This window comes from Polyodon spathula, chromosome 21, assembly GCF_017654505.1.
Source record: "Polyodon spathula isolate WHYD16114869_AA chromosome 21, ASM1765450v1, whole genome shotgun sequence".
NCBI classification, from domain to species: Eukaryota; Metazoa; Chordata; class Actinopteri; order Acipenseriformes; family Polyodontidae; genus Polyodon; species Polyodon spathula.
This window is the reverse complement of record NC_054554.1, coordinates 1,711,590-1,726,178: the sequence shown is the minus strand read 5'-3', so window position 1 is coordinate 1,726,178 and position 14,589 is coordinate 1,711,590. Positions and strand designations below refer to the sequence as shown.

The 14,589-nt window shown below is 39.3% G+C and overlaps 1 protein-coding gene across 1 annotated transcript; it reads right to left on the bottom strand.

Annotated features, from left to right (window-relative positions):
• Positions 1-2,966: 2,966 nt before the first annotated feature.
• lpcat2 (lysophosphatidylcholine acyltransferase 2) lies at positions 2,967-14,152 on the bottom strand. Its single transcript, XM_041221861.1, has 14 exons — positions 13,884-14,152; positions 13,138-13,280; positions 10,914-11,131; positions 10,323-10,435; positions 9,640-9,700; positions 9,110-9,168; positions 8,930-8,964; positions 8,024-8,078; positions 7,836-7,918; positions 6,997-7,122; positions 6,380-6,533; positions 5,439-5,537; positions 4,645-4,786; positions 2,967-4,076 (listed from the first exon to the last, which is right to left on the bottom strand). The coding sequence occupies exons 1-14, from the start codon at positions 13,992-13,994 to the stop codon at positions 3,898-3,900; spliced, it is 1,578 nt and encodes a 525-aa protein (XP_041077795.1). The 5' UTR covers positions 13,995-14,152; the 3' UTR covers positions 2,967-3,897.
• Positions 14,153-14,589: the final 437 nt, after the last annotated feature.

The following is a 14,589-nucleotide window of genomic DNA, read 5'->3' as shown; positions in this document are numbered from 1 at the left end:
AGATCTGGAACACCTGTTAATGTTGACTAATTAAGCCAATAATTGGTTCATTTAAGTAGCAGAGATTGGTTGAAATGAAAACCAGAAGCCCCAGTAGCTCTCAAGGATCAAGGTTGGAGACTCTCAGCCTATAGTATAGCACAGTACACTCCCACTTTATTGCAACAGCAGGAAAATACATTGTCAATTACATGCACTCAGAAATAAAACAGCATTAAAAAGAAATTGAATTAAACAGAAATAAATTAATCTGTTTTTCCGCACTTGCATCTTGCACCTGCAAATTGGGCCCCTGAGCTTGAAAATAAATTGAAGGGTGCAATAACTACAACAGCAACAACAAAAACGATCCTGGCTGCATGAAAACACGCCAATTAAGCAGCAGGCAGGCGTTTGCAGCCTTTGTTTTAACAAGATTCTTTATCGTTTCTTAAGAGGGGTGTCCACCCTAAACCAATTAGGTTGTTCTTGTTAGGTGGTGGTCAAATAAAATGAAATTACCAGCACTGAGCATTTACAATTTAACTAGACAGGCTTTCCAGGGGCTGTGGAGAAATGAACACTCCACGCTTGTGGACATCGATTCTTGTTAACCTTATCAATTGAGATTAAGGCTGGAGAAAGTGATGAACTGGCATCTACAAAGAAAAGGGTCAAACAAACTGAAGCAAGCAATGAGAGCTCTTGTTCAAGTATCTGTTATGCAGAAGAGCAGGGTCACTGGTAAAGTCTCTATATAGCCTAGCTTCCTGTTACAGCCATATGTGGTATTACAATATATTGTGGATTATCAAATATATTATTTAATACATGTGTGAAACTATATATAGTTGGTAAATATATTTTATATAGATCAATATATTGTGCCATACATGAAAAGTGGCATTAGCCTATCTGTATATTTTCCCTGACATATTAATTATATTATATTATAAATACGTTGTTAATATATATATATATATATATATATATATATATATATATATATATATATATATATATATATATATATATTTTACCATCTGTATTTTTGAAAGCAGGAGAAAATAATGCTTTTCATTAAAAATAAATAAATAAATACAATAAAAACACATACAATTAGATCACGCTCTGAACTGTTTCAAGTTTTGGAAAGACAACAAAGCTCACTACCTCCCTCTCGTGTTAGAGAAGAACATTGCACTGCAAACCAAATCTACAGTATGCACCACGTGTAGCAAATGTATATAACAATGCAGGAGTCGATACACGTTTATTGTTTGACAGAATTAAATAATATTTAACGTTTAAAGGCTTGCTTTGCTTATATTAGTAACTGTTCTTTCTGCAGGAAGCCTAATATTACAATTATATTAAATCTCAAACAACGTTGACAGCGCTGCAAAACTGGATTTGCTGTTTTATAGGGGAAAACAAACAAACAAACAAAACACCCCCTGTATATTAATATTAAACGAACGTGTATAATATGAATCAGTCAATGTTTTATTGAACCCCGAGCTTTGAAGACCACTTAAAGCCCCTTTATCAAATAACTATATGTATTCCGGACACATTCCCAGTACAAAGTCATAATTGTTCTTACCTTTATTTAACAGATCTCAATTAATATATATCGACATGTATTTTAATCATTAAAAAGAGGGTTGAAAAACAAAGCAAAAACCCCCCCCATTCATTAATTTAAACTATGTGAATAGTGAATACCTATAGATTACATTTAAATGTTTAGATTAACCGGTGCTTGCCAGTGTAAATGTAATAATCCAGCTATCACCACTGCTTGTTTTTTTTAAAAAAGAAATCCATAAAAAAGAAATCAATAAACACCTCGGGGTTGCTTGCGTTACTGTTGTAGTTTGTATCGATTACCGGGCCAGTTAAAAGTTACATATATAAACATTAACGTCACTCACTGACATGGTTTTCAGCAACTATTAAAAAAAACACGTTACATTTTACACTAACATATAATCCTTTGGTGTTTACTGTATTTGTTCATATTGTAGTTTACTGCTTACAATTCGTACGGATTGTTTCACAGTCCCACTAATCTTGCGCTACCCAATACAGCTTTGGGTTGATAGGTACCCGTGAAACCAGCCGTTCTAATAGTGTAAGCTTCTTACATCAGTTCCTATTGAGTTTACTAGACTCATAGAATCATTACAGTTGTGTAATATCGCAGCAGTTCTGTGTACTATTGTCGCCTATATTATTTATTTTTCTATTCAGCTGTTCAAAGGAGTGGTTAACATGTAGAAAACTGAAAGTACTGATTAGAGGAGCAACCTCAGAATGGAGCGAGGTAAACAGTGGAGTACCACAGGGATCAGTATTGGGTCCTCCGCTATTCCTAATCCACATTATTGTAAATTACATTATATATAGGATACAAAAACAGGAGTGGCAAACATTGTTGCAGCAGCAAAGGTCATTCAAAATGGTCTAGACAAGATTCAGAACTGGACAGACACATGGTTTGTTCGTTGTTCTTTCTTTACAAATAAAAATAAAAACAAAAACACAGGAACTTTTTTTGTAAAATTACAGCAATTGTTAAATGCCAAACTTAAAATCAGCAAGCGAAAACAACAAAACCCTTCTGATTGTTCTCAGTGGACTGTTCTAAATAATACTTTGCTCCCCTAAATAAAATATCTGCTAACTAATAAATCAATCAATAAAAGTTTCAAATCTCAAACCAGGATGGCCTGTAATATATGATGCTCTTCTGCCACTAAGTGGTCCTGTGGATGACTCTACTCTGGTTGCAGGTTGATGAGGCCTGCTGGTAACTGCCAGAGCAACAAACCTCCTGTAATCCTGAATGACTGCAATTTACAAGTCATTTAACTGAACCCGTTTTAAAAGCACTGGACAGGTGGATGATATTATTATATGTCTTTGTACCAGTGATTATTGCTTCCAAGATGAAATTCAACTTCATAAAATAAGCTCTGAAACAGGGTTTACAATATGATTTAATAATACATAAAACACCACTGCAGTATTTCATATCATAATGAACAATAACGTAATATTTCAAGTTTTCACAAAAGTACAGTTGCGCTTGCAGAGTTTCGCTCAAGTGGGCCTACGTAAGATCACAGTAAAACCTGGAGTGGAAGCGAATGCTGTGCAATTGGGGGGCTTGTTTTCCAGCCCTGCTGTAAAACAGAACTGAAAAGCCCCCCTGTTGGTTAGCTTGCATTAGAACAACTTAAATGATTATTAAGTTATAATTATTAACATCAACAGCCACTGGGATCATAGTTTCAAACTCATCTGCAGTACACAAAAGGTGCATGTGTTGTTTGTTTTTAGAATCAAGACTTCAAAACAGCAGTTAATCTACCAGGTTGTCACTGTTCTCAATTGACTCATCTAGATAAATAAAGGTTTTGATTGGTTGATTGACTGACTGATTAATTGAGTGATGCATGTCAATGATTTATTGTGGCAAGATTATTTCTTACCTGTCTTGAATATTCTGGAGAGACACCACATATACTTTAAGAAAGTGAAATACTGAATATAAAAAACAAAAACAATACATTGCACAACTGCTGTACCTCCAATGTTTGACGTGTGATGAATGCAAGTTGTTAACTGGTATTAAAGCTAGATATATAGAGTAAATGCCATAAGCCTGCAGTGGATACTATCAAATATACTGCAGCTAGGTTATGTGTAGACCCTGAGATAACTTATCTTGTGATCGGGACAGAACAGTCTGAAATGTCAAGATCCTGCAATCATTTATCACCTGATCTCGACAGAACACATTTCTATTGATTTATCCTCCACTGTCTTTAATGAGCCACTGTATCCAAGTCTCGTGTTGTATTTGTTAGGGTTGGAAATGGCCTGCAGTGTGATCCAGTGACTTCACAGTCAGTCTTCCTTCTTGTCCGAGGCACTGTCCTCCGCTTCAGGGCTGACTGTATTAGTGGGAGGTGCTGCCGCTGGGTCCATGTCCCCAGAGCGCAGTGCGTGGTGCCTCTGCAGCTCGAGGTAAGTCGTAAATAACTTGCCGTACTCCGGGTGCTTCAGAGCAAAGTCTTCAAACTCAGCTGCGGAGAGAAAACAACAGAAACATTCAACCTTTGCTAGAGAAACGGATTTTCACCCCCTCTGGCATTATATATATGGCACTATAAATTTACATCCCCTTCCATCACTGCATTTTTAGAAATTTGAAAAATGCTTTGTGTGAACTCTATGGGATTTCTGAGAAGCTGCCTTGCCATAACTTAAAAAAAAAACAAACAAACAAACAAAAAAAAAAAAAAAAAACACATGCATTCTACAATAGATACATAGATAGGAAACTTAACATGGTACAATTATACAGGCAGTGATGGAAGGGCATATTGAACATGCGTCTATACAGATTACAGTGTAATCAAAGGCCAACACCTTTGGTAATTACTACTTGCAGAAACGGATTGCTCTCTGCAGTCCATCCGCCGCTCCCTCTTCAACACTTACTGTAAGTAAATCTTTCTACTTGCAGAAACTGTTTACTCTCTGCAGTACAGCTGCTGCTCCCTCTTCAACACTTACTGTAAGTAAATCTTTCTATTTGCAGAAACAGTTTGCTCTCTGCAGCCCAGCTGTTGCTCCCTCTTCAATACTTACTGTACGTAATCTTTCCCGAGCCGTCTGCGTCTATGTCTTGGAAGAGCTTTGTGACGTCCAGGTCAGGCACCCCCAGCGAGGAGCGTAGCAGGGAGGTGAACTCCTCCTGTGATATTCTCCCGTCGTCGTCCACGTCAAAGAGCTGGAAAAAACGAATCCTTTATTTGTGAATCACTCCTATTGCACAGTACTCTACATTGCAGGTATGGCTTTTAAATACAGAAAAATCATGTTGCATTTTTACATACTGGTGGCAATAGCCAGAATAGGTACCGGTGTGCTTGTGTTGTGTCTGCAGCAGACATACGTGCGAGTTCAGATCTGTCGGGCAAACCAATGGATGAAAGCCTCAGGGACTGCAGGACAACCTAACTGTGGCTTGGTAGAGGAGCTGGGATTTGGTGCAGGTTGTAGGGCTACACATGCTTTTACCCTACAAGTATTCTTCAACCCTGGTCCTCTGGTCCCCCAAAAATATATATATTTGGATTAAACTGCATTAATATGCACAAGGGAACTGTGTTCTATGAAATAATTAACTACTTTAGTGCCTGGATGGAGGTTTAATTAGTTCAATTAAACAAGTCAGATCAGGGTTGGAAAGAAGACCAGGAGTGGTAGGGCCAACTTTGGCCACCCCAGCTCTAGAGTACATGTGCATCTCCAGACCGCTTGAATAAGGACTGGGGTACCTGAGGACTATGGTAGAAGACTACTGCCCTAGAAGACCCCACTGTTCCTTGATCTAGAAGCATTTTAAAGTTCTGATTGTCTTACGCAGTCATTTGAATTACCTTAAATAACATCTGGATCGTGCTCACTGTGTTGGCAGGTCTACACAGGACGGTTAGACCAATCACATATTCCCTGAAGTCTATTGTGCCATCTCCATTCTGCAGGAAACACAAAAATACAGGCATTGGTTTTTCTTCTCCTTTGACACCATTAAACTGTTTTGAAACGATTTTGTCTTGTACTCAGATCACTGAAATCGAAATGTTCCAGCCAGACAGAGGATAAAGAGAGATCTGGAGTCTAAAGAATGATCACAGAAGATGTACTGATGAAACTCCATGAAAATCTGTTTTATTAACCAATAAACAAGTTACAAGTTACAATTGGGATCGCAATGTTCCTATTAAAAACAGCAGTGAAAAGACAAGTGTGTTATAATACTGTACCTTAGACAACACACAACCTTTGAGGCAGAAACTAATGAGACATTATACAACCATTCTCTGTTCTGTGAAACTACAGCCCATAAAAGCACAAAAGTACAGAATCATAAACAGATGAACATAACTAATTAATCAACAGAAATAGATTATTCATCCACTGAACATCTTCACTAATAAGTTTGTTACCAGCAGAACAAGCTTTTCTGTAACAACGGTACTGCCCTGCTTTCGGGCATTGGGCCATGAAAGCAATTTTATTTATTAACAAGATAAAAAGCAAGAACATTGATTTCTAAAACTTGTTTAACAAATCCTTTCCCATCCGTTTGCTGGCACTATAACGTGCATTTTTTTTTTTTAAGAGTCCTGTCAAACGTTCTAATAAACTCCAGCTAGGACTTGTCTTGGCTGGGCAAGGGCTGATCACATCGACGCCCAAGAAGAGAGGACAGGCGCTTCGGCTCGTGGACCCTTCACCCAGTTAACATTGGAAGAGGAGGAGAGCCCCTCAGTGTGAAGGTGCAGATAAAGACAGAAATGCAAGAGTAAATACCAACCCTGTCGAACAGTGTGAAAAGCTCATTCAGAGCTGGACTAATGGGCAGCTTAAGGAACTTGGCAAATTCTTCAATCCCGATTCGTCCACCTTTAGATTCATTTGCGATTGCTGCAAAGCCCTCCAGCTCTTTCTTGATGTTATCCAATTTCAAGCTTAAAATGTGTTTCAAAAAGAATTGACAAAAAAATACATAAATAAAATCAAGTAAAATGCTTTGGAAATTGAGAATAAATCTAAACTCTCCCTAAAACATTTAGATAAAAATGTCATGATCATGCTTAATTAAACTATAAAAATGAGTTTAAAAAAAAAATAAATAAAAAATGAATAAATAAAAATATATATATATATATATATATATATATATATATATATATATATTATATATATATATATATATATTTTAGAACTGTGAGCACCACTATGTTATTGCCTTACGGTATCATAGGACCCCATCAATATTTGAAAATGTTATCATCAAAGCCAAAAGCGAAGACAAAAGAAGTCTCATTGAAGATAAAGAAAATTATAAACAGTAATTTGTGACAAAACCGCATAAAGTTGAAAAAAAAAAAGGAATTGGGATGATGAAATGGTGCAGTCATCCTCACTGACTTCAGCTTCCTGCTGATCTTGGTGAATTCCACTAATCCTGCTTCCATCGGCAGGGTCAACTCTCCTGCAGAAATCATGAGCCGGCAGTCTTCGTAAGTGTGGTCTGTAACAGGCACTCCCAGGGCCCTGCAACACACCCACGCAACATAGCTTTACAACTGGAGCTTACTCGTGCAAACATGTACAAAGAGGGTACCAGAGGGTACTAAGAGGGTAACATGCAGTAATCAATGAGTGACAAACACTCAGGTGGGAGATGGTCCCAAGCTGTCTATGTCTTTACTCATGAGTTTTTTTTGAGTTCCCTGCAAGAGCCGTTCTGTTATTACATCAATTTGATGCAGCAGTTTGTGGCGAGCTCTGAATTCAAAGCTTGGTGAAGCCGCTCTCGTTTTTTTAAGGAGAGGCTTTTGAGGTCTTGAAAGCTAGTGTTTATCACAGTTAATCTAATAAACCTGGGTTTATTATGCAGAAGGATGGGGTGAAGGAGGGGCAACCACAAATAAGCTGCAATACACTCTCTACTAGATTATACACACATTTATACACCATTAAGAACACAAAATGGACAGCCACTTCAGGTGTTTTCAAAATTTAGCATTACAAAAACCCAAATCAGTAAAACTGTCACTTTTGTTCACAGAACTATACTGTAAGATGCATGCAAATAAGAAAGGTGAATGCAACGTAATAAGCAGATAATGTAAATGAGTAAGAGGTAGGAAACAATGACCTACATTTGCAAGAAAAAAACCTAACTTTTGCATATATTCAAAACATTTAAAAAAAAATGATACAAGTGCAGTGAGGAGGCGTGCAATTAACTGCACAGTTCTTACATGGCCATTGTGTCCCTGACTCTGTGTGCAAACAGGGGAGGGTCCTGCTTCTCTTGTTCAGTGGGAACGTGCGGAGGTAGAAACTAGAAGGCCCAACAAGAAAACAAACAATTGCAAGGATCAGTGTTCTTGATTGGATGGAACCCTCAGTCAGATCGATGGCTTGGGCATAACAAAGCTTCTCTTACCTCGACCTCCACGTTTGTATACAACTGGCTCAGCGTCAGTAACAAGACTTCTCTCCTACAAAATAACACAGAAAGACGCAACATTAACCCCTGCATTGCACACATTCAAAGCAATTTTGTGCTTTCAGTAATCACTGAGCTTTAGCAGATGAGCATGGAAAATGGGGAGGGTTAGGTTGGTCACGGTGTCCTCGGCTCATGGCTCACCGCGCACCAGCGACCCCTGTGGTCTGGCCGGGCACTGCAGGCTTGCATGTAAGCTGCCCAGGGCTGTGTTGTCCTCCAACGCTGTAGCTCTGGGTAGCTGCACAGTGAGTCTGCAGTGTGTAAAGGGGTGGCCGGCTAACTGAGGACAGCGTGCGTTCACCATCGCTCCTCCCGAGTCAGCGAAGGGGTGGTAGCGGTGAGCCAAAACTAAATAATTGGACACTACTAAACTGGGGAGAAAATAACAAAAAAAAGATTGGCAACTACTAAATTAAAAATTAAAAAATAAATTAATAAAATGTAGAGAGAATAATAACTGAGCTGGACTGTGACTTTACAATGCAGAAGAGGGTTTCAAATTACAGCTATAAGTCTTTCTCGATGTCAATGCTAATTTCAAAACCTACAATTACTGCTGCAGACATTATCTAAAAAGCACAGATGTAAAGATAACTTTGCACTGCAGAAGGTGGTACCAAAGAACCATTTCCTCTCTGTCAAAAGCTCTCCCCCAACTGCTCCGTCTGACACATGCAGGCATGTTAATAAGACTCCTATTGCAAAGCAGTTTCATCCATTCCAGGTTTTACTAAAAGCTTGATTAGACACAGTGTATGCGTAACAAGCTCAGGTGAGTCACATTAAATTCACAGTAAAACCCGGAATGGATCAGACTGCAGTGCATCCAGAACCACTTACGCTTTGTATCCTTGCCAGGTCCAGGTCACTGTGTCCTGAAATTAAAGATTGGTGCACATGTAAGTGAAAACATTTAGTGGACATGTTCAAAAATGAGAAAGCCTCAAGTGGCATGGCATTGCAGCTGCTATCCAGCAGCAGATTTTTCCAAACAGAGGCTGGGTTTGCGATGACACTTACGCGGCTGTTTGGATATCTGAGCAACACTGGCTGCACTGGTACTCCAGGTATAAAGGCACCTACAGTAACAGAAACAGACAGACTTACTAGAACAATCCTCACCATTATCAGCAATACCAACAGAACGGTCAAAACACAGTCATTCTGTTGAACCAGGAATTCAACCAAAGGACTGCATCGTATATCCTTAGAACTACATGAACAGTCAATAATAAATTGAGAGGACACTGTGTCAAGGTAATGCCCGGTTTCAGCAGCCGAACTGACTACTGGCACACAAGTTAAACAGTTTACATTTAGATACTGTAGCACTAGTCTTGTACTGCCTTGTCTAAGGTAGAATAACGAAGCAAAGAGGTATCACGCGGGATATAAAAAACAAAATGAAAAGAGAAAAGTGGGGGTGTCTCATTCTGAAAATTTGCCTCAGTGTCCCAAGAACGATGTCCCGTTAAACGCAGCCCTCAGTGGCGCTCTCATTGTAGGTATGTAATCCCTTACAGGGCAATGCAACACATAACCTCTCCCACCTTGCTTAAAAGTGATGAGACAAGAACGATTTGTGCAGGTCCCTTCAGGAAAAATCAACACCTTTAAAACAAACAAGAGATGATGAGTTCAGTTGAGCGAGCAAAAACCAAACTTCTGAAAACTGAAAAAGGGACCCTTTAGCCATTCTGTATACTAAAAACAAGCCGCATTATAACGTATTCAAAATAACTGAACGCTCTCTGAAAACTGTGCTCGCGACTTAATCGTTTTCTCATCGGTTTCTTACTCAGGGGAGATGTCACTTCACTCTCGAACTGGATGTCAAAGTAGCTTTCCTCACCTAGAAATTCCCTCATTTCTTCAAACACACCTCTCTCTCTCTCTCTCTCTCTGAAGTAATTGCATGTTTTGTACTGCAGTCATTAATATGGGACTCCTACCTTCATGATGGTCAGAGAGCCATACAGTAGATTAATCGGTCATAGGGGACCTTGTTTAATAAACAAAGACCCATTAATATCCTCATTCTGGAATTAATTTGTCCCATGAATGATGACCTGGTACTGTTTTCCACTTCCCACTGGTGACATGACTTAGTTTCTTTCCATGAGTGTTACTGGGGAGCAGTGTTATTGGGTTACTGTGTACTTAAACAACACATTGCTGTTCCTTGGGGGACACACTTCTCAACAGCACACTCTTTATACAGGACCTTGCTCACCTGAGGCCATTCTCCACATGACTTGGCTCGTCTATTGATCTCTAGAATCGTATTCTTTCGAGAATCAGGATCGAGACGAGACACCAACACAGGCTGAAGACAGCGCAGGAACCCTGGGTTTTAATCATAAATCAAATAAATACATGAACACACAAAAATACTATTTATAAAAAACCTGAAAAAAAGAAATGGTACAATACTTACCAACAAATCATACAATTGTCAGCTCCCATTCTTTAATCAAAGTAATTATATCGTTCAAGTGTTACTGCAGAGACCCTCGATTGATTAACTTCTATAAACATTAATGACATTCTAATAGACAAGACACTCTGAGACATCAGGAATACTCCTCTGTACAAATTAAAGGCCAACTCTGTTTGTCTTGACAATACATACATTACATTTAATTGATGGTGTTAGATTAGCCTCCCATACAGTAGATGGCCGACTTGCTGCAGTATGCCTGGTTTTCAACACACGAATTGAGAGGTTGCAGTTGTCTAAAACTGTAGAGCTGATCCTTAAAAGGAATTCTGACGCTCTTTCCTCAAACAAACATTCAAATAAGCAAACAAAACTTGAACTCACTGCCAAAAACGGGAGTGGCTAAATTTTCTGAACGAGACACGGTTGAGGGAAGCCCAGCAACAACACAGACGATCCCATCGAAGAAGCTGGAATGAGGGGCCACAGCGAGAATGGGGGCCTCTTTACTGCTCACCCTCTTCCCCTTCACTGTCACTCTGAAGCCCATGAAGAAGAAGAAGGCACGACCGACACAGCTCACCACAGCGTGCCCCAGATACCTGGAACACAAAGCAGGTCAGGCAGAGACGTGCTGTTACCGTTCGGCCTGCAGAACTACTCAACTATCAACAGTACTAAACAATAAGTTTTATTCATCAGCGGTTTTCCTTTCAAACTGACTTGCCCACTGTGCAACAATATCTTAGAAATAATAATAATGTAGATATAATGAGCGTCAGACATAACTTCTAACGCTACATTGAGACTCAGAGCAAGGTCCCAGAGTGAGAGTGAGCGTTTCTTAATTACACATCTCTATTACTCTGCTATTCTGAAATACTTTTGGGTAACGGGCACTTTTTATGTGCAATGAATTTAAAAACAGTAAGTTGGTAGGATCATCTTTCATACTTTTCTTTCATGCACTAGCGACTTTAAAGCTCCTGATGCTACAAGATGCACCTGTACTTGCAGGGTAACTCTGATGCAACTGTGGTTTTGCTTTGCTACAGAACACCACACGAAACGCTCCCCTCCCAAAGCCATCTAATCTTCAGAAAGTATTAAAGGCAGGATACTGATGCACATTTGAGTTCAGCATTACACTCTCTGTCTCATCACAAGTGAACAGCAACACAGTTAAAAGCAAGTAGCTTTAAAAATCATTGCCATTATTTCCTTTACAATTGTATGGCAATCATTCTGAGGAATAATATTTTTTCTTGAATCTACCTAGTAACTGGCTTTGAACAGGTTTGAGCTTATCTGGATGTTAAGTACAGGGCGTTCCTCATTCCACTGAAACCATGTGACAATATAATCTTGCAACGCCAAGCCACAGAGAGAGAGAGAAACAGAGAGAGAGAGAGATATGGGTCAAGCAGACCTTTTCATTATCTCACACACAGTGATGTGCCCAAATGACTGAAAAGGTTTCATTCATAAAGCAAGGCTGTCATGTAATGGCAGAGTAAAGCAGGGTTCTAGCTGCAGTGTAATTCGAGTTCCGAGAAACCTTGCAGAACAGCTGCAAGAACACCGTACTCAGATAAATAATTAACTTTAACTACAGTGCTTAACACACACTCTGCAACCTAATGCACAAGTTGTTTGCCTAAAGGACAGTGCCGAGAGCTGCATGTGATACGACTGCTCTATACACCATGTCTTAAGACAGGGCAGCACTGGCAGCGTGCGATTCTGACTGTGCCGCTTATCATACAAGATGCATTTCGTTCTTAATACTGCAGCTTGCAGGAGTTGCATGTGCTCAAGGATATTTGAAAGCAAGTGCATGTGGTGGGCCAAGTGTCTTCGAGTCTGGTGTGAAGGTGCAACACTTCAGTTTATGAGCAATAAGATGACAAATGACAACACAAAATGAAGTCGATTCAAAACTGTGCAGAATGCCAAGGCTTAAAATAGATGCGTATGTTTTAATTGCTTTAAGTTGCAATAAGGGCACACAATTCACACATTCCTTGGACTGCAAAGAGGCAAGGTAAGTAGCAAAGTTAACAATCCCTGCCTAAGGGCTTCTCTTAGCTCAGCTTGACACTCATGCTCAGTTTTTTTTCATCAGACCATTTCCTATCACACTTGCTCTGCTCCGATCAGATATGTCAGTTTGCGTGACTTCTCATACTGCTTCCTCTTTTAAGGCAAATATGAGCCATCAGCTTTTAAATGCTGATACAGCCGCAGTTCTACAGGGCACACTTTCTAATAGCAATGTGTCTGGTTCCTAAATAGACATTAGTTATCAGTCAACAACTTTGAGATCAACCTCACAGTAAACACTGTTTTTAGGAACGCTGTGATTGGGCTTCTGAGGTTTATTAGCTGCTGCACAGGAAATGGATTTATAGTGTGGTGGTGGGAGCACAGTGAAGAGTCTGAATAACTAAATAGCCAATGCAATTATAAGGGACTTTTGTTATTATTTATATCACAGTCAAACCAGGATCAGACCAATGTTCTGTGCAATATAAATTGACACTAAACAAGCATTCTCTCGTGGATCCTCTAAGGGTTAAACAAGGTAACCCTGGTCACACCGTCCTACCTTCTCCATCCTTTAATGGGCTGGCTGGTTCCTTTGGTGGGACTGCACAGAGTGGCAATGGCTGCCAAGGGCCAGGACAGCACAAGGAGAACAGTAAGGCACAGCACTCGCATGGGAACCAGTATTGAACCAACCAAGGCCAGCTGGAGAGAGATACAAAAACATACGTGCCTACTTCAACAGATATGTACTGTGTGTGTAATAGGTCTAACAGTAACACCGAGAAATAGAATATAGAATAATATATCGCAATAAGAGATAATAAGTACTTGTAAAATAATGTTTAACATAAAAATATGCGCTATTATTTGTGTAACATTGCAATTCCCACACACTTCCTAAAAACGAACTGCGATTTAGCAATCTCTGATTACACAACAGTATTACTGCATGTGTCACTCACACACACACTACTGATGTATTTGCCTACCACTTACAAATAATTATATTATAATAAAATTATATATATATATATATATATATATATATATATATATATATATATATATATATACACACACACACACACACACACACCCATTTGGATATTTAATAATTGATTTTAATTAAATTGCAAATAACTTAAGTGTATACATTACATGTAATATAGGGAAGGTCTCTAGAGATTACACTATAAAATTTTTGTTTACAAAAGTTGGAGAATTTCTGTGAAGATTAGTGCTGCGAAGTATATATATATATATATATATATATATATATATATATATATATATATATATATAATCTCTGATTTTGTCCGCCGTTGTCAACTGGACTTCTTCTTGCACGAAGGGATTAATCACCGCCGGGAGGAACAGGGATTCCTGCCTCGGCAAAGCAAATATCCTCTGCGGCATTCTAGCAGGCTAAATTCCCAGCGTCTTTCAAAGCACTACAAACTCGAGCAGTGAGGCGACTGAACCCCTGCGTGTTCGTCCTAAAACGCTCACACCATCCCCTGCCCTGCAAGCCTCAGCGCGGAACACTCCAGCTGCCACTGCAGCAGCAGAATCAGCACCGCCCCGGAACAGGGGCAGCTCCTCTGCACACATTCGCAGACGCGCACTAAACAGGGCATGCTATACTTCCATTGCACAGCAGATGGCGCGTTGGCTTAGTCAATTACTGGTATCCTTTGACGACTGAATTATATATAATAATGTTTCCGAGGCCCCTCCAATAATGGTGCTGAAAAAAAAAAAAAAAAAAAAACCTTCCTAACCGATGCCGTCTGTCAATGCAGTCAGGCAATTAAAAAGGACCATCTATCACTATCACTTCATTAAACATTCTGCAACAAATGAAAGAAGACGTGCAGGTGATGTTAAAGGAGCCTAGTATGCAGAAGCTCCAAAACAACATTCTTAAAACAGTATTTAAAAGTTTAGCAACATTTTATTTTTCCTTTCAGAAGAACATGACCTACCGGTATTGTTTTATTTATTTATGTCC

What these genes read in the sequence shown, in the direction of transcription:
- lpcat2 (XM_041221861.1), bottom strand. Translation starts at nt 13,994, where the DNA reads ATGCCGCAGAGGATATTTGCTTTGCCGAGGCAGGAATCCCTGTTCCTC. An exon ending in AGCCACTCCCGTTTTTGGCA is followed by an intron (nt 10,436 to 10,913) that starts GTGAGTTCAAGT and finishes ATTAAAACCCAG; the next exon opens with GGTTCCTGCGCTGTCTTCAG. An exon ending in TCAGATATCCAAACAGCCGC is followed by an intron (nt 8,965 to 9,109) that starts GTAAGTGTCATC and finishes CTTTAATTTCAG; the next exon opens with GACACAGTGACCTGGACCTG.